The 24,419-nt window shown below is 41.0% G+C and overlaps 1 protein-coding gene across 6 annotated transcripts in view; it reads left to right on the forward strand.

Annotated features, from left to right (window-relative positions):
• si:zfos-1056e6.1 (uncharacterized protein LOC107988029 homolog) overlaps positions 1-24,419 on the forward strand; it is a 127,250-nt gene that overhangs the window by 28,261 nt on the left and 74,570 nt on the right. For 5 of the 6 annotated variants that reach the window (XM_063055990.1, XM_063055989.1, XM_063055988.1 and 2 more), the window contains 2 exons: positions 12,412-12,479; positions 17,342-17,389. In XM_063055990.1, coding sequence (XP_062912060.1) covers positions 12,412-12,479; positions 17,342-17,389 — 116 coding nt within the window. The remainder of the gene's footprint in view (positions 1-12,411; positions 12,480-17,341; positions 17,390-24,419) is intronic. The other variant, XM_063055991.1, reaches the window with a different exon arrangement.

Consider the following 24,419-nt stretch of genomic DNA (forward strand, 5'->3'; position numbering starts at 1 on the left):
CAGGAGCATCATCTAGAGCAGCCGTTCTTAATGTTTTTGCCCTGGAGGAACCCTTGAAATAATTTTCAGGTCTCAGGAAGCCCTTGCATACAGCTCACGGTATGTTAGTGTGATCAGTAAGTTGTAGGTATAATATTCCAAAAATAATTGTCAATGCTTTTTGAGTAGAGAATTAATTTTAGCTAACCTTTCCTGAAAAACATCAGATAGTTAAGCCTAACTTACCTTTCTTGAAAGTAATCTCTTTCTTTCTCTTTCATAAATTTTAAAAACTCATACGGCAAACATAATAAATTTCTCAATTCTTGATCAAACTTGAGATAAGCACACATGGATTTCATGTTCAACTGAAATGAGGCAATTTCTGTCCTTGCTCTTGATGCCTGCTAAACAAGAAAAAGCTTGCTCACATATCTAAGAAGTTGAAAACTGCAGCAAAACGTTCATTGATTTCCTATGAATGGCAGGATACTCTTATTTCACAGAAATCCATTACTTGTGCTAGAACAGGTCAGTAAATCTCATCTTGAGTGCATGATCAAGGTGCAGCTTACAAAGTTCTTCCTCTTCTCTCAAAGTCAAGTTCTCAGGCTGAGTAGAAGATTCAGATAAAAGGTCCCTCACCCAGTCATACACTTGTGTTGAAAGAAGAAAAAATACTCTTCAATTTTGTTCTGCCGTTCTTCCAGGGACGGCTTTCAATAAGACTTGAGACTTTCTAATATTCTTCCTCACATCAAGCCCAAGCAGCAATGGAAACATTTCAAGATTTCCTTTGAGAAATTTTTCCAAAGATTCAGTTTCCTTTTAAATCCAAGGATCTTGTCACTAGAAATCAAAACATTTTCTCCAGGGCTTTGCAGAGAGTTGTTCAACTGGTTCATATGATGAAAAATGTCTTTTAAGTCGGCTAGTTTCTGCAGACATTCTTCATCTTGTAAGCACTCTCAAAATCTGGCCTACTATTTTCTTGAAAATACTCCTGCAATTCACCTTTCAGCTCCAGCAGCCTGTTGAGAACTCTTTCTCAGCTAAGCCACTGGATTTCTGTATGTAGCAGGAGATTGATATGCTCTTTCTCCAGGTTTTCACAGTTTTTAAAATATTGTCGCGTGAACTGGTCTTAAAGCTACTAAGTAATTTGCTTCCTGAATCCTTTTACTGACTGTGGCTTCATTTTCTTTAATCTGTTTATTTTGAGATTCAAATCATCTTTTAAAATAATCAGCACTTCTTCCTGTCATATGGTTGTGATTTGTAGTTAAGTGTCTTTTCAATTTTGCTGGAGCTATTGCTACATTTGTATGTTGTTTGTCACAGCTTAGGCACAATGGAATAGGACAACTTGGATCACCGGTTCATGTAAAACCCCTTGATAAGTAGCTTTCATTGCAAGGACGGACTTTTTTGTGTCTGTTGTTGCACAAGTGCAGTGAAATGACTCAGAGGATTGTAACTCTTCCATCATTAGGCCTAGAATCCTCCTCTTTCATCTCACACCTCCTCTTCAAAATTTGCCACACTGGACTGTCTTTAGAATGAAAATTTCCCTCCAATTTTCTACTTTACTGGTAGAGTTTGTTCGCTCGCATAAATCAGTTGGTGGCGTGCAAAGGGAAATTGGGGGAGGTAATTCGGGAGGGAGAGGCTGACATAACAGCCCAAGTTGGGCGAGTCCATTCAATGCTTGTAAAATGCACTTCACGCTCCTCAACACCTACTGCCCAATGCAGTGCAATACAGCACTCATTGACTATTAGCCTGCTGTCCTCCCCTCCATGCATACAGTGCTCACCAATTATCAATGGCCTCCCCTATCTTGCACCAAAAACTGAGAATGGACTTTACCAAATAAACATGGTCCTACTGCACACTGCCACACTGAGCTGAGAGATCCCTAACGAGATTGCAAACAGGGCTGCTCGGTCACTGCTCATCACTGCGAGTGCAAGTATCACACGTGGCACGAAGTTCAAAAAACAATGTTTGTTTTTTTTATAATCATGGTCTGAACCCTGGTTGAGAAAGCTAATCTGGGGTGTCCTGAGCAGCTGCATCACTATCTGATCTGGAAATTGCAAGAGGTCTGACTGCAAATGCAGAAGTGGGAGTAGTGTCATTTTGTTTACTTTTTAACTTGTGTCGTACATATACCTCATTGTTTGTTAACTTGTTAGGGGTAATATTATTTTATTTTTGTTATGCACCAGAGGAATGTTGTTTTGTTTGGCAGTATACATGTGTATGGTTGAAATCTATCCCTGGTCTAACCTGTCTTTTCTGCGTAATTTATATTCCCATCTAAAATCCTCAAGATATATGTGGTCATTGAATTCTGAGCCTTCCTCATTCCAGACTTTATTTGGCCTATCATAGGTAGATATGCCTTATAGGCAACTGTCATGACTCTTATTTCTGGAATTCTCACCCAAATTCTCTTTGATCTTGTTGTGTATTCAACATTTCAGTAATGTTTGAGTAATGTAAATAAATTGTTTGATTAAGCATTCTCTGTTGTTTTGTATCATTTATTACAAGTTATATGTAAAAATAGGTGAACTGCATACACCATGACACTACCACATGATGCATGTGCGTGTCATTTAAAGTAAAAAACAAAACTAAGACCCATTCTCCTGGGCTCCTGCTTTTTTTTTTGCACTTAGTTTAATGATTTTGAAATTACAAAACGTAACAGTGGCGATGAGTAAGTTTTAAATCAACCCGAGATGACTACCTACTTGAAGTGCAGTGAGACATGGGAGTTTTTAAAAAAAGCGTAGCAAGACAGTCGAGGTAAAAGAAGAACAGCAAAAAACAGTTGTTAAAAAAAACACAGCACATGCTTCTTTGGAAAAGGATACACTCAAGTTAAAATAAAGACAGAAAAAGGGCAAATTCAGAGGTTCATAAACAGTGAATCATTAAAAAAAGCAGAAATGGCTGGCTGCACCAGAAAGATTGATACATTTGATTACACAACAGATAACTGGATATTGTATACTGAACAGATTGAGCAGTATTTTAAAGCAAATGGAATAGCTGGTGAGAAGTGAGTGCCAATTTTGCTGAGTGCATCGGCTTTAAAAGCATACAATTTGCTGAGGGGTTTGACTGCTCCAATAAAACCAGCCAAAATGAGTTTTGCTGATGTTGTGCAGGCAATGCAGGAACACTTAGAACTGAAATGACTGACGGCAGTGCGTTTAAGCCTATCAGCTTCTATGGGGTCAACCAAAGATGTTATTGTCCTTTTTAAACGCATTTTTCATGATCACAGGGCTCTGCTGGACAATAAGTACTTAAATTACTGCAGGCCTGTCCCATCAGCAAGCTGCTCATCGGCAGAGAAAGTGAAGTATCTGGACTTTGTGCAGATTGTGCTTTGTGCAAAGTGTCAAAGGAGTCAGTGCACAAAAGTGGTGTGCAGTTTCAGAGCGAGTGATCATCCTAGTCGCTTTTATTGTGATTGCAACACCCTGTTGGACGTTGTTAACGTGTGCAATGTTTCAAGTCCGATTCACTGACTTATTGGCAGATGACGGGGTGGGACAGTGGGGAAATTGTGTGGCCTCGGTTGTAACGAGGGTTAGGCCTCAAGCCACGGTGTCGTGTGTTTACAGCCACTCAGGAGAGAGGTGTAAGAATCTGTGTGCTCTACTGGAGGTGGTGTGCTGCAGTATCCAATCTGGAGTTGGTGCTGTCCCTGGTGTTCGCTCAGCAGAAGACGAGCTGTACTGTGTTTGACTGCAGCCTCCTGCAACATTCATAGGTTCAGGCTTTTAGACTATATTTTTTTGTGTGACTGTATTTTACTGATATCTTATATGTGCTGTATGTGTCTTGTGCTGTGTGTGACTGTTGGCACTGTGTTTTGCACATTGGCCAAGACTAACACTGTTTTTTAGGGTGTATTCATGGGTATTCATGAATGGTTGAATGACAATTAAACTTGAATTTGTTGATTGTAGAATGCTTTAGGTTTCCCAATCAGAATCAAAAGGAAGGGAGTCCATTTCAATGTACAGTATGTGACTGAATTGATGAAGTCTGACCATTGTCAGTTTGGTACTGGGCTTAATAGACACCGAAAGATCATTTAGTTTATGGAATCTTACAAAAAAACATTCAAAATTGGCTCCTAGCTGAGGCACAACTTATATTAAAAGAGCAGTTGAAATAGCTGTATCAATAGAAACCACAGACAGAGACACAACTGAGTTGCAGTCAGGAATGAAAGTGAACATGAACAAAATTGCAATGTCTAAACAGAAAGCTGGCTGGCCAAACAAATTGTGTTACCATTGTACAGGGGCTCACATACACTAGACTGGTTTAAGGGCTCAATTTGCAGAAAATGCTACAAAGTAGAACAAGTACAAAGAGCATTTCGAGCAGAGAAAAATAAGTGGACTTCACAGGGAAGAGAGAAAAGATAAAAAGTCAAGTTGCAGAAATAGTAAGTAAGAGCACTAATAGGTCTACGGCAGATGCTCTTCACACAGCCTTAGATCACCTGGACAAATCAAACACCTATGTCAGGATGCTGTTCGTTGATGGTAGCTCAGTGTTTTAACACCATCATTCCCAGAATCCTGATCGATAAGTTACAGAACCTGGGCCTCTCTACTTCCCTCTGATATTTGGATCCTCCACTTCCAAACTGGAAGACCACAATCTGTGTGGGTTAATACCTCCTGCTTGCTGACGATCAATACTGGCGCACCTCAGGAGTGTGTCCTTAGTCCACTGCTCTACATTCTCAATACCCATGTCTGTGTGGCTAGGCATAGCTCAAATACCATCTATAAATTCGCTGATGTTACAACCTTTGTTGGTAGAATCTCAGATGGAGATGAGAGTGCCTACAGGAGTGAAGTATACCAGCTAGTTGAGTGGTGTCGCAGCAACAACCTTGCTCTCCATGTCAGTAAGAGCTGATTGTGGAATTCAGGAAGGGTAAGACTAGGTATCATGAACCAATCCTCAAGTTCCTGGGTGTCAAGATCTCTAAGAATGTAACCTGGTCTCAACATATAGATGTAACTATAAAGAAAGCAAGACAGCGGCTATACTTCGCTAGGAGTTTGAAGAGATTTGGTGTGTCAACTAAAACACCCAAAAACTTCTATAGATGTACTGTGGAGAGCATTCTGACAAGTACAAAGAGCATTTCGAGCCGAGAAAAAATAAGAGCTTGTACTGGTTACACCTGCATTTGCTGTTCGCTGATATTTTGTGTTCACTGTTGACTTTGTGTTTAATTTCCCTGTGAAAATGTCAAAAAGAGTTGCAGATACCCCTACGGGTAACAATGAGAAAAAGAGAAGGAACCTTCTCTACGGGAAGATGTGCGTAGGTTTGGTGCACCACTGGGTCCTAAGATCCACCGCACTGAGCCAGGTTAAATAAGGGACTTGAGCATACGTGTTTTTTGGTATTAGGGGGTTGTCTGAAATTTGAAAAATTCTGAATTCCAAAATGCAACTGGCTCCAAGGATTTCGGATAAGGGATTGTGGACCTGTAGTTGTATTATCGCCTACTGTTGTATAGATACATTCTATATTGAGTTGGAACTTATAGCTAAGCAGGGAGGAGTGTTGTGTATTTAATATTTCATTAATATTTGAGTAATGTCAATATATTTGATTCTGCAGTTTTGTTTGTTCAAAAAATTCATTATGGATTGTATTTAAAAATTGCATATGTCATGACACTACCACATGATACGTGTGCACCTCACTGAAAGTAAAAAATGAACTAAGACTCTCATCTCGCAGCACCCCTGTTTTCTGTTCAGTTAGGTTAATGCTTTTGGAGTTGCAAAACAGAACATACTTGACTTCTCTTTTGTCCTTTAATCAAACCTTTGACCAAGGTTTCCTTCTTTTGTGTTATGATCTCAGCTGATTAGTGTTATAATTCTCTGTGAAGTGCTCAGTATTTTTTTAACATTTTACAACGATGTTAACCGATTAAAAATTGTTTGCAATCCTGAAATTGTTGGCAAAGTATCAGCAAAGCTAAGTTGGTTCCCTGCCATTAATTTACAAATGACATTTCAAGTTTTGGCAATTGCAGTTGTATGATTAAACTTGGGAATTTAAACTTCCACCTGAAATATCTTGAATTGTTAATATTTTTTATCAAATCGAGGCCTCACTGTTGGGCTGTGTGATCAACATATTGTGTAGAGTAATGTTTATGATGATTACTTAACAAATTCGATATGAATTTGCTGCAGAAAATCATAAAGGGCATTTTGTAAACTGTTGGCAGACATCTTCTCTGGCATCTAGTTTGGAGTTTTAACTTTTGCTAGTGACTGATAAAAAGAATGCTTAAAACCTTCTCTTCAGCCCTTTGTTCAAATTAATCCCATCTTGCTTTCTCTTTCCTTATTTTCTGTTTAATATCCAATATGATGATGAATTGACCATTCTGGATCAGTTTCTTTCTTTGAGATAATTGGCTTGGTTCACAATCATTTAATATGGTCGGATGCAGAGTTTTGATGAAACGTCATTGATTTATAATAAACACAAGAAAGTCTGCAGACGTTGGAAATCCAAAGCAACACACACAAAATGCTGGAGAAGCTTTGCATTATCAGGCAGTATTTATGAAAATGAATAGATAGTTGATGTCTCGGGCCTAGTCCCTTCTTCAGGGCTCAAAAAGATAGCTGTCTGCCTGGAAGAGGTGAGAAAATGGTCTGAGGAGGCTTATGAGGTGCTCCAGGGTTGTTTTGAGGTGACAGACTGGCAGGCACTCTGTGAGCCACATGGAGAGGATATTGATGGGCTCACAGAATGCATCACTGACTACATCAACTTCTGTGTGGACTGCAATGTTCTGACAAGAACTGTCCTTTGTTATTCAAATAACAAGCCATGGGTGACAAAGGACATTAAGGACATCCTGAATGCTAAAAAGAGGGTGTTTAGAGATGGAAATAGGGAGGAGCTGAGGGCAATACAAGAGGGTCCTGAAAGCCAGGATCAGGGAGGCTAAAGACAGGTACAGGAGGAAGCTTGAGTGGAAACTCCAGCAGAACAATATGAGAGAGGTCTGGAGGGGAATGAGGACCATTACTGGGTTCTGGCAAACTAGCAACAGAGGAGCTGAAGGCAGTGTGGACAGGGCCAATGAACTTAATCTGTTCTTTAACAGATTTGACATTGTGGCCCCTGCCCATCCCCCACATAAGCCATCTGTTGTCGGCCCCCAACCAACACATATTCCACTCTCCCCTCCTACCCCTCCTCACAGTCCCCCACCCTGCTCTCATGACTATACCTCTTCCCCACACAAAACCACCACGGTGGGCTTCACAGCTGAACAGGTGAGAAGACAGCTGAAACGTCTCAACCCAAGCAAGGCTGCAGGACCAGATGGTTTCAGTACCAGGGTGCTCAAAGCCTGTGCCCCTCAGCTATGTGGAGTACTTTGCCATGTATTCAACATAAGCCTGAGGCTCCGGAGGGTTCCTGTACTGTGGAAGACGTCCTGCCTTGTCCCTGTGCTGAAGGCGCCGTGCCCCAGTGGTCTCAATGACTACAGACCAGTGGCATTGACTTCCCACATCATGAAGACCCTGGAGAGACTTGTTCTGGAGCTGCTCCGGCCTATGGTCAGGCCACACTTACATCCCCTCCAGTTTGCCTACCAGCCCCGACTAGGAGTTGAGGATGCCATCGTCTACCTGCTGAACTGTGTCTACGCCCACCTGGACAAGCCAGCGAGCACTGTGAGGGTCATGTTTTTTGACTTCTCCAGTGCGTTCAACACCATCCGCCCTGCTCTGCTGGGGGAGAAGCTGACAGCGATGCAGGTGGATGCTTCCCTGGTGTCATGGATTCTTGATTACCTGACTGGCAGACCACAGTACGTGTGCTTGCAACACTGTGTGTCCGACAGAGTGATCAGCAGCACTGGGGCTCCACAGGGGACCGTCTTGTCTCCCTTTCTCTTCACCATTTACACCTCGGACTTCAACTACTGCACGGAGTCTTGTCATCTTCAGAAGTTTTCGGATGACTCTGCCATAGTCGGATGCATCAGCAAGGGAGATGAGGCTGAGTACAGGGCTACGGTAGGAAACTTTGTCACATGGTGTGAGCAGAATTATCTGCAGCTTAATGTGAAAAAGACTGAGGAGCTGGTGGTAGACGTGAGGAGAGCTAAGGTACCGGTGACCCCTGTTTCCATCCAGGGTGTCAGTGTGGACATGGTGGAGGATTACAAATACCTGGGGATACGAATTGACAATAAACTGGACTGCTCAAAGAGCACTGAGGCTGTCTACAAGAAGGGTCAGAGCCGTCTCTATTTCCTGAGGAGACTGAAGTCCTTTAACATCTGCCGGATGATGCTGAGGATGTTCTACGAGTCGGTGGTGGCCAGTGCTATCATGTTTGCTGTTGTGTGCTGGGGCAGCAGGCTGAGAGTAGCAGACACCAACAGAATCAACAAACTCATTCGGTGATGTTGTGGGGATGGAACTGGACTCTCTCACGGTGGTGTCTGAAAAGAGGACGCTGTCCAAGCTGCATGCCATCTTGGACAACGTCTCCCATCCACTACATAATGTATTGGGTGGGCACAGGAGTACATTCAGCCAGAGACTCATTCCACCGAGATACAACACAGAGCGTCATAGGAAGTCATTCCTGCCTGTGGCCATCAAACTTTACAACTCCTCCCTTGGAGGGTCAGACACCCTGAGCCAATAGGCTGGTCCTGGACTTATTTCCTGGCATAATTTACATATTACTATTTAACAATTTATGGTTTTATTACTATTTATTATTTATGATGCAACTGTAACGAAAACCAATTTCCCCCGGGATCAATAAAGTATGACTATGACTATGACTACTAAGAGGGGTCTCAGCCCAAAATGTCGACTCTCTATTCAGTTCCACAGATGCTGCCTGACATGACATTTTGTGTGTGTTGCACTGATTTATAATATTATTTTTCTCTTCACAGATGCTGACTGTTGAATATTTCCTAGTCAACTACTCACTCATTCTGCCATTTCAGGTTCCCTCTTCCCCGTCTACAATGTTTTGCTTTTATTTACAACACTGGCAATTAATCACTTAAGGGATATTATAACTCTTTAAAACATTCAGGTGAAGCAAGAGAGTGAAAAAAAAGCTAGTGAGCATCCTTGCCCTGTACACCCAAATCCCAGGTCCATTGGGAGGGACTACACTGTTTCCATCCTGTACCTCTTGCAACCTGCAGAGCTAGTTATTGTTAACATCAAATGGACATTAAATAGAAAGATTTAACCTCTAATAACAATCTTTATTCTGTGTTTTAACGATTATTTACATTAGTTGTAATTCCAATATTATTGTGCAAATGCATTATCGCACTTCAATTTGCACTGCACAATGGTTTGCCATCTTTTATAATGAATATTGATCTTTGATAACAAAGGTTTAATGATTTCTATGAAGACTTATCTTTTACTGATAGTATTTGCAGTCAAACATTTATCAGGAGTGATTATTGACTTCTAGCAGTGCTCTAATTAAGCTAACTGAATAGTCAATTTTACAAATCATAATTCTTAAAATATTGTTCGCCACCAGCTTTAGCTATCACTTAAACTGTCAACAATTTATTGTTGCAAATCAGCACAGAGAATCTTAGAAATAAAAAAGGAGAAATTTATGTATTTCCTTTTTACGTATATTCAGCAACTTGGCCTCTATAATCTATATATTAAATTCCACAGGTTCACTTCCCTCTGATTTGAAGAAAAATGTTCTCATTCTTCTCTTCAACCCTTGCCCTGTAATGAACGATGTGATCGATCTGTAGTGTTTTGACTGAAATATTTAAAGATGTACTTAGTGGGTGAGCACCTTCATGAGGAACATGAAGACTTGTTCATTTTTTCTATTTCATTTCTTCTTGGAATTAGTTCCCCATCCTCCTGGAGACCAAGTGCACCCAGAGATAGCACTTTACTTGTCAGTGACAACTGAGAGAGGACTGTCTTTTTAACAGACATTGTCAAATAGTTGCAAAGAAAATCACATGTGAACTTAGTGTTCTGGGGAATATTGGAACATTCTACAAAATATTCTATCTTGTTTATTTCTATTAATCTACTCCAAAAAAAGTGGTTTGAAACAACCTGAATGAATTGAAAATATTAAAATTGTGGATCATAACACAATCCTAATTCATCACATATTTATCTGCTGTTATTTTCTAGGCAGTTGATTGACCTTGTCTCACCTTGGAGAATTAGGAGTCTTGAAGATGATATTTAAATTAGTCTTCTACAGTATAGTTCAAGTTCAAGGAGGATTGCTATTTTGTTTGGCTTTATTCATGGGTATATTCATATATAGTCGAATGACAATTAAACACTAACTCAAACTGTACAGTTGGCAGTTGTCTTTAAATTTAACCATTGGCTGGCTGCAAAGCTGAGACTGTATATGGGATTCATGTGCCAATTCCAGTTCTGTGTTGAGTGACTAGATATTAAGTCAGCCCTGAAGGTAAATTTCTCTTTGTACAGGATGGTGATAATCAACTCACATGTTGGCCTGTTGAGTCTGCTCTGCCATTCAATCAGAGCTGATCCTTTTTCCCCCTCATCAGCCCCACTCTCCGGCCTTCTCTCTGTAACCTTAGATGCTGTGTCCAATCAAGAACCTAACAAGCTCTGCCTTAAATACACCCAATGAGCTGGCCTCCACAGCTGCCTGTGATAGAAAATTCCATAATTCACCATCCTCTGGCTGTGCCCTCTTGTCCTTGATTCCCCCTCCATGGGAAACATCCTTTTCACATCTGCTCTGTTAGGCCTTTTCTTAGATGAGGAGCCAAAAACTGTTCACGATACTCAAGGCGAGGCCTCACCGGTGCCTTATGAATCCCTGCTCTTGTATTCCAGACCGATTGAAGTGAATGCTAACATTGCCTTTGCCGCCTTCACCACAGACTCAACCTGCAAGGTAACCTTTAGGTTGTTCTGCACAAGGACTTGCAAGTCTCTTTGCATCTTATATTTTTGGATTCACTGTAACTGGACTCACTTCTCTTCCCTCACACCCTTCAACTACACACTCCTAGTGTCTTCCACAGTGAAGACTGATGCAAAATACTCATTTAGTTCATCTGCCATCTCCTTTCACCCTTTACTATTTACCTGGCTTCATTTTCTATGGTCCTATATGCGCTTTCATCTCTTTTTTTTTGCATACTTGGAAAAAGCTTTTACTATCCACTTTGATATTGTTTGTTAGCTTGCTTTCATATTACATTTGCTTCATTTGAATTATTCTTTTAGTTGCTCTCTGTAGGTTTTAAAAAGCTTTCCAATCCTCTGTCTTCCCATTAATTTTTGCTTTGCATACCCTCTCTTTTGCTTTTACATTAGCTTTGACTTCCCTTGTCAGATGGTTGTACTATTTTGCCTTTTGAATATTTCTTTGTTTTTGGAATACACCTATCCTGCACCTTCCTCATTTTCCCCAGAAACTCATGCCACTGCTGCTCTGCTGGCATCCCTGCCAGCAGTTCCTTCCAATTTACTTTGGCCAACTTCTTTCTCATACCACTGTAATTTACTTCATTCAGCTGAAATACTGCATGTCAGACATTATTTTCTCTCTATCAAATTTCAAATTGAACTCAGTCATACTGTGATCACTGCTTCCCAAGGGTTCTTTTGCCTTAAGCTCCCTAATCACCTGCGGTTCATTGACAGTAATGAGTTCATCAAAACTATTGTGATTAACAAAGCAGCCAACCACAAAGTTTATGTTGGAAATATTTTTCACCTTGGTAAAATAGAAACAACGGGCATCAACAGTTGTTATCTCCTTTGGAAATACACATGGCTTTTAGTACTAATGATAGTATGTCACCACTTCCATTCACTGGCTCTAGAAATGTCAAGTGGTTATTGTTTTTGGATTTTATTGATTTAATTTTTTCATCTTGTTAACTTGTTTGATAGAGTGAACATAAAAAAGGGGATAGGGTACGCAGTGGTATCCTTCGAGCTTCCTGCACTGCTCATAAGATCATGACTGATCCATCCTTTGGCCATGGTGCCATTTTATTTGCTTTCTGTCCATAACCTTTCATATACCTGAGCTCAAAAAATCTGTCTCAGCCTTGGATGTGTTTAATAACTCAGTAATTTCTCTTCCTTTCAATCTTAAGAAGAGACCTTGCCCCCTAAATGACCCCATCAGGAGATATTTTCCTCACAACATCTCCTACCTCCTTTTTATATGTTGTATTGAAATCCCTTTTCATTCTTTCACAATTATGTTAGTTACTTAGATGAAGGTAACGGTTGCATCCTGTTTTGCTGGTAATCTAAATCTTATAAATATTGTGACACATATCCACTTTTCTTTCAGATGATGAAGTTACTATTATCAAAGATGTCTGGATTTCACAAGGGCTAGATGCATTTGCTGCTAAGCAGGTACAATAGGAATGTTTGCTTAAATAAAGTTTCAATCTTTCATGCAAATTTGTCTTGGATCCAATGAAGTTTAATTTTTTGGACCAATTTCGCTTGTGTAGTAGTGATTACTGACTTTCTATATGGTTATGAGACCTGAGTTGCCTGCAACAGGTGAAAGAAAAAAATCACCATGGCTGACTCTGCAAAATTTTCCACCTTCATCAAAAGGACAAAACGCAAGTATCCCTCTATACTAGTCCCATTTACCAGAACATGGCCTGTTATCTACTATACCTTAGGACAAGATGCAAAATCAGACTCCCAAAACAGATGCACTGTTCTGAGGATATGTTTAAAGTCTCCTGGAAGAAATACAATATCTTCACTGACTCTTGAGAAAATCTGGCCTATGACCTCTTGGTGTAGAGAAGGAATATTCTGAATGATATTGAGAAACCGGAGGCTATATATCAGGATCACAAGGAAGTGGCAAAAGGTGGAGACTTTTTCTCAACTTACCTGCCCACACAGCCTGACAGTTATAGCCTGCACTATTAAGCTCAATGTTCAATGTAAATTTATTATCAAAGTGCATACATGTCACCGTATACAACCCTGACATTCATTTTCTTGTGGGTGTTCACAGTAAATACAAGAAACACAATAGAATCAATGAAAGACTGCACCCATCAAGATGGACAGACAATCAATGTGCAAAAGACAACGAATTTTGCAAGTACAAAAGAGAAAAAAACACAATGATAATAATAAATAAATAAATAATAAAGAGTAAGAACATGAAATGAAGAGTCCTTGAAAGTGAATCTATAGGTCGTGGGAACAGTTCAATGATGGAGTAAATGAAGATGAATGAAGCTATCCCCTCTGGTTCAAGAGCCTGATGGTTGACAGGCAACAACTGTTGGTGAAACTGGTGGTGCGCGTTCCGAGGCTCCTGTACCTCCCTCCTGATGACAGCAACAAGAAGAGAGCATGACCTGGATGGTGAGAGTACTTGATGATGGATGCTGCTTTCCTGCGTCAGCACTCTGTGTGGTGTGCTCAACGGTGGGGAGGGCCTTACCTGGGATGAGGTGGGTCGTATCCACTACTTCATGTAGGCTTTTCTGTTCAAGGTCATTGGAATCTCCATACCAGTCTGTTATACAGTCAGTCAATACATCTATTGAAGTTTGTCAAAGTTTTAGTTGACATTCCAAATTTTTGCCAAACTCCTAAGAAAGCATAAGTGCTGCCGTGCTTTCTTTGTAATGGCAGTTACGTACTGGACCCAGGATAGATCCTCTGAGCTGGTAACACTGAGGAATTTGAAGTTACTGACCCTCTCCACCTCTGATCCCCCAATGAGGACTGGCTTGTGGACCTTCAGTTTCCTCTTCCTGAAGTTAATAATTATCCCTTTGGTCTTGCTAATGTTGTTGTGGCACCATTCTGCTAGATTTTCAATCTTCTTCCTGTCTGCTGTTTCATCACCATCTTTGATTTTGCCAATGATATTGCTGTTGTCAGCAGACTTAAATTTAGCATTGGTGCTGTGCTTAGCCTCGCAGTCTTAAGTATAAAGTGAGTAGAGCAGCGGGCTAAGCACACAGCATTGTGGTGCACCTGTACTGATGGAGATTGTGGAGGAGATGTTTTTGCCAATCCAATCTGACAGGGGTCCGCAAGAGAAGAAATTGAGGATCCAGTTACTCAAGGAGGTATTGAACAAATACTAAGCAAACTAAATACAGAGCTGAGAAATGATGTTAAGAGGGAAATTAATGCTAAGGGATGTAAAACAAAGGAAAAAAGAAAATAAAGATGGCACTTCTGAAAAATCTATCACTTTTATAGATAAGATAAAGAAAATTCCTTAGATAGTGATAACTTAGTTAATAGGCTACATAATTAAAACAATTACATTACATGGGTAATGTGCTATTACTTAGCCGTTGAAAAATGAGAAAGGTAATGAACAGTTAGTTTAGCTGCTATACTACTTTCCGCCAGTGACTGTGAAAAATACGTTTGTTTAAAAAGTACAAATCTTATAAAAAGTGAGGGTGAGGGTCTGCTCGGTTAGATGAATGGATCCATCGGGCAGATGCAGCATGGATTTAGCAAAGGGAGGTCCTGTTTAACAAACTTACTGGAGTTCTTTGAGGATATAATGAGTGCAGTGGATGGAGGGGAACAAATGGATGTCATTTACTTGGATTTCCAGAAAGTGTTCGATAAGGTACTGCATAAAAGACTTACCTATAAGATAAGGATGCATAGAGTTGGGGGTGATGTATTAACATGGATAGAGGTTGGTTAACTAATAGAAAGCAGAGAGGTGGGATCTGGTTGGTAGTCAGTGGCAAGTGGTGTGCCGCAGGGGTCGGCGCTGGGCCCGCAACTGTTTACTATATACATTAACGATCTGGAAGAGGGGACTGAGTGTAGTGTATCTAAGTTTGCTGATGATACTAAATTGAGTGGAAAAGCAAATTGTGCAGAAGAATTGGAGAGTCTGCAAAGATATATAGATAGGTTGAGTGAGTGGGCAAGGGTCTGGCAGATGGAATACAATGTTGGTCATCCACTTTAGAAGGAAATGGAAGATCAGATTATTATTTAAATGGTAAAACATTGCAGCGTGTTGCTATGCAGAGGGACTTGGGAGTGCTTGTGCATGAATCACAAAAGGTTGGTTTGCAGGTGCAGCAGGTTATCAAGAAGGCAAAAGGAATGTTGGCCTTCATTGCTAGAGGGATTGAATTTAAGAGCAGGGAGGTTATGCTGCAACCGTACAGGGTACTGATGAGGCCGCTTCTGGAGTACTGCTTGCAGTTCTGGTCTCCTTACTTGAGGAAGGATATACAGATTTTGGAGGCGGTGCAGAGGAGGTTCACCAAGTTGATTCCAGAGATGAGGGGGTTAGACTATGTGGAGAGATTGAGTTGACTGGGACTGTACTCACTGGAATTCAGAAGAAAGAGAGGAGATCTTATAGAAACGTATATCATTATGAAAGGGATAGATAAGATAGAGGCAGGAAAGTTGATTCCCACTGGTAGGTGAGACTAGAACTCGGGGACATAGCTTCAAGATTCAGGGGGAGTAAATTTAGGACAGAGATGAGGAGGAACTGCCTTTCCCAGAGCGTGGTAAATCTGTGGAATTCTCTGCCCAGTGAAGCAGTGGAGGCTGCCTCAGTAAGTATATTTAAGACAAGATTGGATAGATTTTTGCATAGTAGGGGAATTAAGGGTCATGGGGAAAAGGTAGATAGGTGGAGATGAGTCCATGACCAAATCAGGCATGATTTTATGGAATGGTGGAGCAGGCTCAATGGGCCAGATGGCCTACTCCTGCTCCTTTTTCTTATGTTCTAATGTTCTTATGTTCAGTGTTGATCATGGATGCTGCATCCTAGCTGTATAGATATGCAATCATGGGCAGTACGACAGGGAGAGCAAGCTGTTGCCCATGTAGCAAGCTCCCAGTCTCTATGCACCTGCTGAACCCAAAGGAACGGCAAAGACTGATTCAGTTAGGTACCAGCAGCGTCACAGGAGTTGCTAGTCAGAATCAAACTCTATGTAGGACAGCCTTAGGAACTCCAGTTTTGGATTTTCCCCTCAGGATTTACTCCTGAAGCCTTTCCCATGAGTAGGTAAGGTAGCGGAGGTTTGAGATCAGAGTTTCCCTTCTCCTAGATGAGCTGCCAATCACGGCTGACGAGCCTCATCTGCCTGAAGCGACTGGTTTAACCTGCCTTTGCCCCTTCTCCTGTCAGTAGAAACGGTTCCACCGGGTTTAGTAGCTAAACCACTCGTGAAGGCCAGGAGCTGGACTTGGTTGTCAGAGGCTATTTGAGGTGCATGCCATTGGGAGCATTTAATAGGTATTGGGAGCTTGTCCCTATTACCACCCCTGGCTATAACAACCTTAAGGTATTATTTAAAAAAAAAGTGGTTTCCAACAAAGCCAACGTCTTGAAGCTTATTGATTAGTTTTGAAGCGATGATAGTATTGAATGTCAAGTTGTAGTCATTGAAGAGCAACCTGATGTATGCATCTTCATGATCCAGATGTTTCAGGGTTGAGTGAAGAGCCAATGAAATGGCATCTGCTGTTAACCTGTTGTGACGGTGTGCAGATCCAAGTTGCTTCTCAGGCAGCAGTTTCTATATTTCATCACTAACCTCTGAAAACGCTTGGTGACAGTGGAGGTAAGAGCATTTGGGCACTAGTCATCGAGGCAGACTACCACGTTCTTTTGAGGCACCAGATAATTAAAACCTGTTTGAAGCTGGTAGGTACCTCAGATTGCCAAATCAGCACAGGTGTTTAGTACGCGGCCAGTTACACTGCTTCGGCCAGATGTTTTCCGTGGGCTGAGCCTCCTGAAGGATGCTTTCCTGTCGATCTCAGAGACTGAAATAACAGGGTCTTTGGGTGCTGTGGAGTTTCTGAAGGGTCCTCTATATTTTGTTGGTCAAAGTGAACATAAAAGGAATTGAGCTCATCTGGGAATCAGGGCTTGTAGCCACCTATGTCGCTTGGTTTCACTTTTTGGATGAATCTATTGTTCCCACATTGTCCTCATTGATAACCTCACAGTGAACAAATAGAAGTAAGTTTTCTTCATGTCCGAGGGGCTGCCCAAGAAGTTAGTACGTCTAACTTTTGTTCTAGCTGTGGACGTAAGAACTAGTTAGATCTAGTAGGGTTCATCAAATCCATTCTGTTCATTCTTAAATATTTTCTTTGAATGAAGGGCTATTTAATGCATCAGGAAAGTTGTATTCAATTCCTTGCATTTTAGAAATGATTGTATCTATTAGTAGAGACATCACCAATTGAGTTTCTATGTTTCTGAATTACAGGTTCTTTTTCATTCCTTTGGGCTAGACAACGGCGTCTTTGTTTTGAAGGTAATATTGATCTTCAAAGCTAAAATAAATGTGCATGATCAATGACCATAAATCTAAGTCAAAATTTTTTGATTCCGTTGCTGCATGGTTAAATTAAGAATTCTTGCCTCTTGTTTATAATACAGTAATTTAAAAACAAGATTAACAAACCTTTATTCAGTAACTGTTTCATGAATTAATAGGTATGCTTTATTAGATACGGGAGTAGAACCTGGTGTGGCCTTCTGCTGCTGTAGCCTATCCACTTCAAGGTTCGACTTCTTCTTCTTCTTTTGCACACCACTGTTGTAATGAATGGTTATTTGAGTTACTGTCACCTTCCTATCAGCTTGAAACAGTTCGCCATTTTCCTCTGATCTCTCTCATTAACATGGCATTGTCTGTCTATATATACTACTAAAGCTCTCATGCTCTGTTTGTCTGTTTGAGACCTCTGTGCATTACAGTGGCACTTTTTTTGGCTAAATCAAATTAAAATGCACTAACTTACATAATGCAGGCAAAGTTCAGGGTTATATATTTGTATAAAATTGCTCCTTCGCCAAAATAAACAGACTCCCTTTTAACCCGAGACCTGATCGGCCATCATGGAAATCGGGATGCGACAGCCCAACGCATGCGCACGGCCCATCTCAGCAGTGACACCTACCAGAGCAAAAGGGCAGGGCAGCTCTATTTCGCGGGGTCACATTCTGCTAATCACCACCATCAGCATGTGCAGGATTGGGACAGATTTAACTGCCACCCATCAATAAGAGATGATTGAATCTTATTGTAATGACATACTTCGAGACACCCATAAAACCCTTTGCTGCAGTCAAAAGACAGCAGTGACTATATCACGTCCATTTAGGAGAGTGCCAACCGCATCATCAAGAATAATCAGCATCCTTTGGTGTTAATGCTTCGTATCTTCTATCCAGCATTAGGGTAAAAAGAAAAAATGGTCAGCCTAATTATGCCGCGTGGAAAGGGAAGGGGGATATTATGGTCAAGAGATGATGCCAAAAGTCGTTGGGAAGCAGCAAGGAGAGGGAGAGAACAAGAATTGGATGAGGCCAGGGCCGCACGACTCCAGGATCAAAGAGTCAGGACAAAAAAAGATGAGAGAAGAAGAGGCAGAGGAGGAGAGCTATGCACGTCTCCAGGATCAGAGACAAACAACAAACAGCAGAAGAGATGAAGAGGTGGGGGATGAAAAGGCTGCATGGCTTCAGAAGGGTGGCAGATAAACCAGAAATAATGCCATCAAAGGTGTCCTTCGTTAAATGAAGAGCAGCTATATTTGATTTGCTATGTGTCATTCTTCTTTAATAAACTGAGGTTTTCTACTTCAGTTTCCAAAGCAAAGCGATACCAATAGCATTCAGGAAAATTTAGTGTTTATTCTGGTCACGTCAGACTGCACTACCCTTCTCTCAAAGGGTGCCCCAATGGGTCATCCCGTTGTCTAGTAACCTTTAAACTTCTTGCAGTAAACCAAAGGAAAACATCCTAGTTTTGTGCAGAGTTACAAAGCTCGGGACTCAATGCTAAATTCAACAATTTCAGGCAACCAGACATTGCATTGCATTGTCAGAACTAGCTAATATTCTCTTTTACTTCACTCTTGTTCTCATTTCTCTCCTATAATAATACTGCCTCTAGACAGATCAGATGTAGTTAAAAGCCTTCACCACCCTTTCTCAGTTAGAACCACTACTATTTGTATCTTTTAATCTAGAACACCCTCCCTTCCAAAAGTATGTGATTGCTACGTCAACTGATACTTGCAAGGCTGATATCAAGAGATGTCTTCCGTAAAAATATTAACAGGATCAAAGAAGGGCAAATAAAGGCTAAGAGATACCGATTAGTATCATCTAAATGACAAACACGAAAAGGACTCAAGTGTAAAATGAATTACATGTTTACATATTTCAAAGGTTCTAGGAAGTTATACAGCATAGGAGTCGCCCACTTTTCGATCGTTCGCTTTACAACACCTCACTGTTACGAAAGACCTACATTAGTTCCCTGTTTTCGCTTTCAGAAGGTGTTTTCACTGTTATGAAAAAAATCAACACGTGATAAAAAGCAGCGCGCGCCCTGAGCAGCCGCTGTCCCCCGGATTCGAAATGGCATTCTTGCTGGCATTGCTTAAACATGTGCTTGTGAGCAGCCATTTGCAAAATAAGTTCTAAGGTGTCGGAAAAGCCTAAAAGAGCTTGTGGGGTGTTACACTTAGCGTAAAACTAGACATAATTAAGCATTTTGATCGTGGTGAATGAATCAAGGACAAAGTGAGTTTGGCTTGTGGAAGTTGACGAAGATAATGTTGAAGAGGTTTTGGCATCCCATGATCAAGAACTGATAGATAAAGAGCTGATGCAATTGGAAGAGGAAAGGATAATGATCGAAACCGAATGCAGTAGCGAAATGAACGTGAAGCAACTGCATGAGATTTTCACTGCAGTGATAAAGTATGACTTTAATTTTGAAAGGGTACGTCGGTTTAGGGGTTATTTGCAAGATGGTTTGAGTGCTTACAAAGAACTGTATGATAGAAAAATGTGCGAGGCTCAGCAGTCAGGCAAGCCTTCCACATCAGCCACAGCAGACGACGATCCTTGACCTTCGACAGTGAGGCAGGCAGTCATAGGAGAAGATGAGCTGCCTGCTCTAATGGAAACAGACGACACCCCGGTGTTCCATCACCCCAACACCCAGGCCGCGGACAGATACCGATTCGTGGAGAATGCAGCAGTAGCCGGGAGGCACACAGCACATCTTTAAGAAAAAAGCCGAAATAAACATGCTAATTAATTAGGTGTCGTCCGACACATAAATTGTCGGCCCAGATCAGAGGCGATGCAATCGGCATTGATCTGTGCCGACAATTACGTGTTGGGCGACACCTAATTAATTAGCATGTTTATTTTGGCTTTTTTCTTAAAGATGTGCTGTGTGCCTCCCAGCTACCACTGGACCCCTGCATGCTTCGTGGATCAGTATCAGTCGGCAACCCAGAGGGTGGGGGCCACTGCACCAGCCAAACTCCGACAACTCAGCCTAACACACCACCTCGGCCCTGTCCCAATTCCGGTAAGTGATACTACACTGTACATACATTATTTCTACTTTATATTGGCTGTGTATTTTTACGTGTTATTTGGTATGATTTGGCAGTTTGGCAGCTTCATAGCTTAAAGGTTACTGGAGAGCGTGTTTTTGCCAACAGCCCTTGTGTGAGATTTTCTGCCGAGAGCGCTTGCGTGAGATTTTCGCTTTCGGAGAACAGTGCCGGCAATGATTTTGGAAAAGTATTTCTACTTTATATAGGCTGTGTGTTTATCATATCATTCCTGCTTTTACTATATGTTACTGTTAGGTTTTATGTGTTATTTGGCATGATTTGGTAGGTTATTTTTGGGTCTGCGAACGCTCACAAAATTTTCCCATATAAATAAATGGTAACTGCTTCTTTGGTTTACGACATTTCGGCTTATGAACTGTTTCATCTACCTTCGGATGGCGGGGAAAACCTGTATATCGATGTATTTACATTTTTGCTTAATACACAATTAAATAAGTTACATTTTTAATATACTTATTGTCAGCAAAATTTTTCTATCTCATATTACTTGTCTTGCCACTTCATTTTTATTTCTGATGCCAGTTTCTCTGACTTGTCAATCTAAAAGAAATTTCACAATAAGGAAGTTCAATAAAATTAATAAAATTTAAATACAGATGGGCAATGAAAATAAAAAAAAATCACTTCCCCCCCACATTCCTTAAATACAGTATTGTAGCTGTCCTTCGCCTCACAATCACGGGTCTAAAATGAGTAGAGCAGGGAGCTAAGCACATAACTTTCCGGTGCACCTGCGCTGATGGTGGATGTGAAGGAGATGTTACCAATACAAACTAACTGGGGTCTGCCCATGAGGAAAGGTTGAGGTTCTGCAGTTTTTGTTATGGGCATATTCTGTCAGACTCTACATCTGGCATTACCTGGTAGAAAAGCCTTGAGGTCACTCACCACACGACATCCAGTCTCTAATCTGCTCATGTAGTTGTGGTATTTATGTGGCTGCACTAGTTTCTGGTCAGTGGTGACAAGAATATTGCTGATGAGGGTCTCGACAATACACAAGCCATTGATGCCCAGGCTGTCTATGTTGGAGATGGTCATTGGCTGGCACTTCTGTGGCAGAATTGTTACTTGCCACATATCAACATTATGCCTGAATATTTTCTGAGTCGTGCTGTGTGCATTAATGAGCAGTTTTATTTGGATAAGATTTGTGAATGCAGTTGAATATTATGTAATCTTCAGTGTGCATCCCCTATACTGACCTTATGTTGGAAGAAAGGTCATTGGGGAAACAGCTGAAGATGACTGGACTGGAAAACTGCCCCGAAGTATGCCTGCGGAATGTCCCAAGGCTGATCTCTGACCATCACAACCAGTTTCCTCTTTGCAAAATATGACATCAGTAACTAGAATGCCAACACGAGGAACTCTGCCAGCAACTTTTATGTGTGTAACTAGAATGTTTTCACTTTGCTTCCCATTGACTTTAGTTTTATCAGAGCATTTGAGTGCTACATTTGATGTCAAGGGCACTTAATTTCACCTCTCTTCTGAAATTTACGTTCATGATTGGAACAAGATTTTGAAGAGTTCTGGGGCCATGCGGTCTTGGCAAAGCCCAAATTGTACAATTTTGTGAACTTTGCACCCATCTTTGCACAATTTTATGTGTTTTCAAGTTTGGTATTATTTTTAATCTTCTTCGTTAACCACATTTAGTAGGTACCCCCTTTAGATTTCTTCTTTCATTTTGGAATGGACAGTACCTATAAAAATTATTCACACCCCCCCCCCCGAAGTTTTCATGTTTTATTGTTTTACAACATTGAATCACAGTGGATTTAATTTGGCTTTTTTTGATACAGCTCAACAGAAAAAAGGCTTTTTTGTGTCAAAGTGAAAACAGATCTCTATAAAGTGATTTAAATTAATTACAAATATAAAACACCAAAGAATTGATTGTATAAGTATTCATCCCCTTCAAGTCAGTATTGAGTAGATGCACCTTTGGCTGCAATTACGGCCTTGAGTCTGTGTGAATAGGTCTCTATCAGCTTTGCACATCTGGACACTACAATTTTTCCCTTTTCTTCTTTACAAAACTGCTCCAGCTCTGTCTGATTGCATGGAGAACAGTCCTTTTCAAGTCCAGCCACAAATTCTCTATTGGATTGAGGTCTGGACTCTGATATGTCCACACCAGGACATTAACTTTATTGTTTTTAAGCCATTCCTGTGTAGCTTTGGCTTTATGGTTGGAGTCATTGTCTTGCTGGAAAACAAATCTTCTTCCAAGTCGCAGTTCTCTTGCAGACTGCATTAGGTTTTCCTGCAAGATTTCCCTGTATTTTGCTGCATTCATTTTACCTGCTACTTTCACAAGCCTTCCAGGGCCTGCTGCAATGAAGCATCCCCAGAGCATGATGCAGCCCCCACCATGCTTCATGGTAGGGATGGTGTGTTTTTGATGATGTGTGGTGTTTGGCTTATGCCAAATATAGCATTTAGTCTGATGACTAGAAAGCTCAATTTTGGTTTCATCAAACTGTAGGACCTTCTTCCAGCTAATTTCAGAGTCTCCCACGTGCCACCTGGCAAACTCTAGCTGAGATTTCATGTGAGTTTTTTCAATAGTGGCTTTCTCCTTGCCACTCTCTCATAAAGCTGTGATTCGTGAAGAACTTGGACAGCAGTTGTTTAAAGCGCAGACTCTCCCATCTCAGCCACTGAAGCTTGTAACTTCTTCAGAGTTGTCACAGGTTTGTTCGTAGCTTCCCTCACTAGTCCCCTTCTTGCACAGTCAGTCAGTTTTTGAGGACAGCCTGCTCTAGGCAGTTTTACAACTGTGCCATAATCTTTCAATTTCTTGGTGATTAACTTAACTGTACTCCAAGGGATATTCAGTGACTTGGAAATTTTCTTATGCTTTGCAATAATCTTTTTGTGGAGTTGTTTGGAGTGTTCTTTTGTCTTCATGGTGTAGTTTTGGCCAGGATACTGACTCACCAGCAGTTGGAGCTTCCAGATATAGGTATATTTTTACTACAGTCAATTGAACAGATCTCCATTTAACTAATTACTGTATGTGACTTCTAAAACCAATTGGCTGCCCCAGTGACAATTTGGTATGTCATATTAAAGGGGGGTAAATACTTATGCAATCAATTATTTTGTGTTTTGTGTTTGTAATTAATTTAGACCACTTTGTAGAGATCTGTTTTCACTTTTTCTGTTGATCAGTGTCAAAAAAAGCCAAATTAAACCCACTGTAATTCAATGTTGTAAAACTCTTCTAAAGGGGGTGGGGTGGGTTTTATAGGCAGTGTACCTATTCAATATATTCTGAAAGGTACTCTTAAATGTCTTCCACTGTGTGTGCATTGAGCTTTCTCTAAACCTAATCTATCAATTCTATTTCGCTGGCTCATCCCTCATAATTACCTGTATTTAACTTAAAATACTAGACGTGAACTCCCCACCACTCCTCGTTGAACCCATTCATCTCTCCTCAAGTTCAGTGTACAATGCTTCCTGCTACTCGAAGACATCAAAGTTGATGCACGAAAGCAGCATGCAGTATAACTGTGAGTGATTGTCTTGGATGTTTCTCTTCCGATCGCAAGACCCTGTTGGACATTGATAACATAATGTGCCGCAGGCCTGTTTCTGTTCTTTGGTGGTGAGACTGGTGACGAGGCAGCAGCATGGCCTCGGTTGTAGCGAGGACTGGGCCTCAAGGAGATGCAGGCGGTGGTGTAGGATGGCATCTGCGCTCAGTTGTGGGTTGGCCTCTCCCGTTGGTGCTGCTCTCGAGTGGAAGTATAGGCTGGATTACCGGGTGCTGTACTGTCAATTTGTATGTCGCTCAGAGTCTTGGACTATACATGTGTTTTCTTGCATAATGATATGTACTTTTTTCTCTCACTATTTTGAATATATGTTACTTTTTAA

This window comes from Mobula hypostoma, chromosome 8 (genome assembly GCF_963921235.1).
Source record: "Mobula hypostoma chromosome 8, sMobHyp1.1, whole genome shotgun sequence".
NCBI classification, from domain to species: Eukaryota; Metazoa; Chordata; class Chondrichthyes; order Myliobatiformes; family Myliobatidae; genus Mobula; species Mobula hypostoma.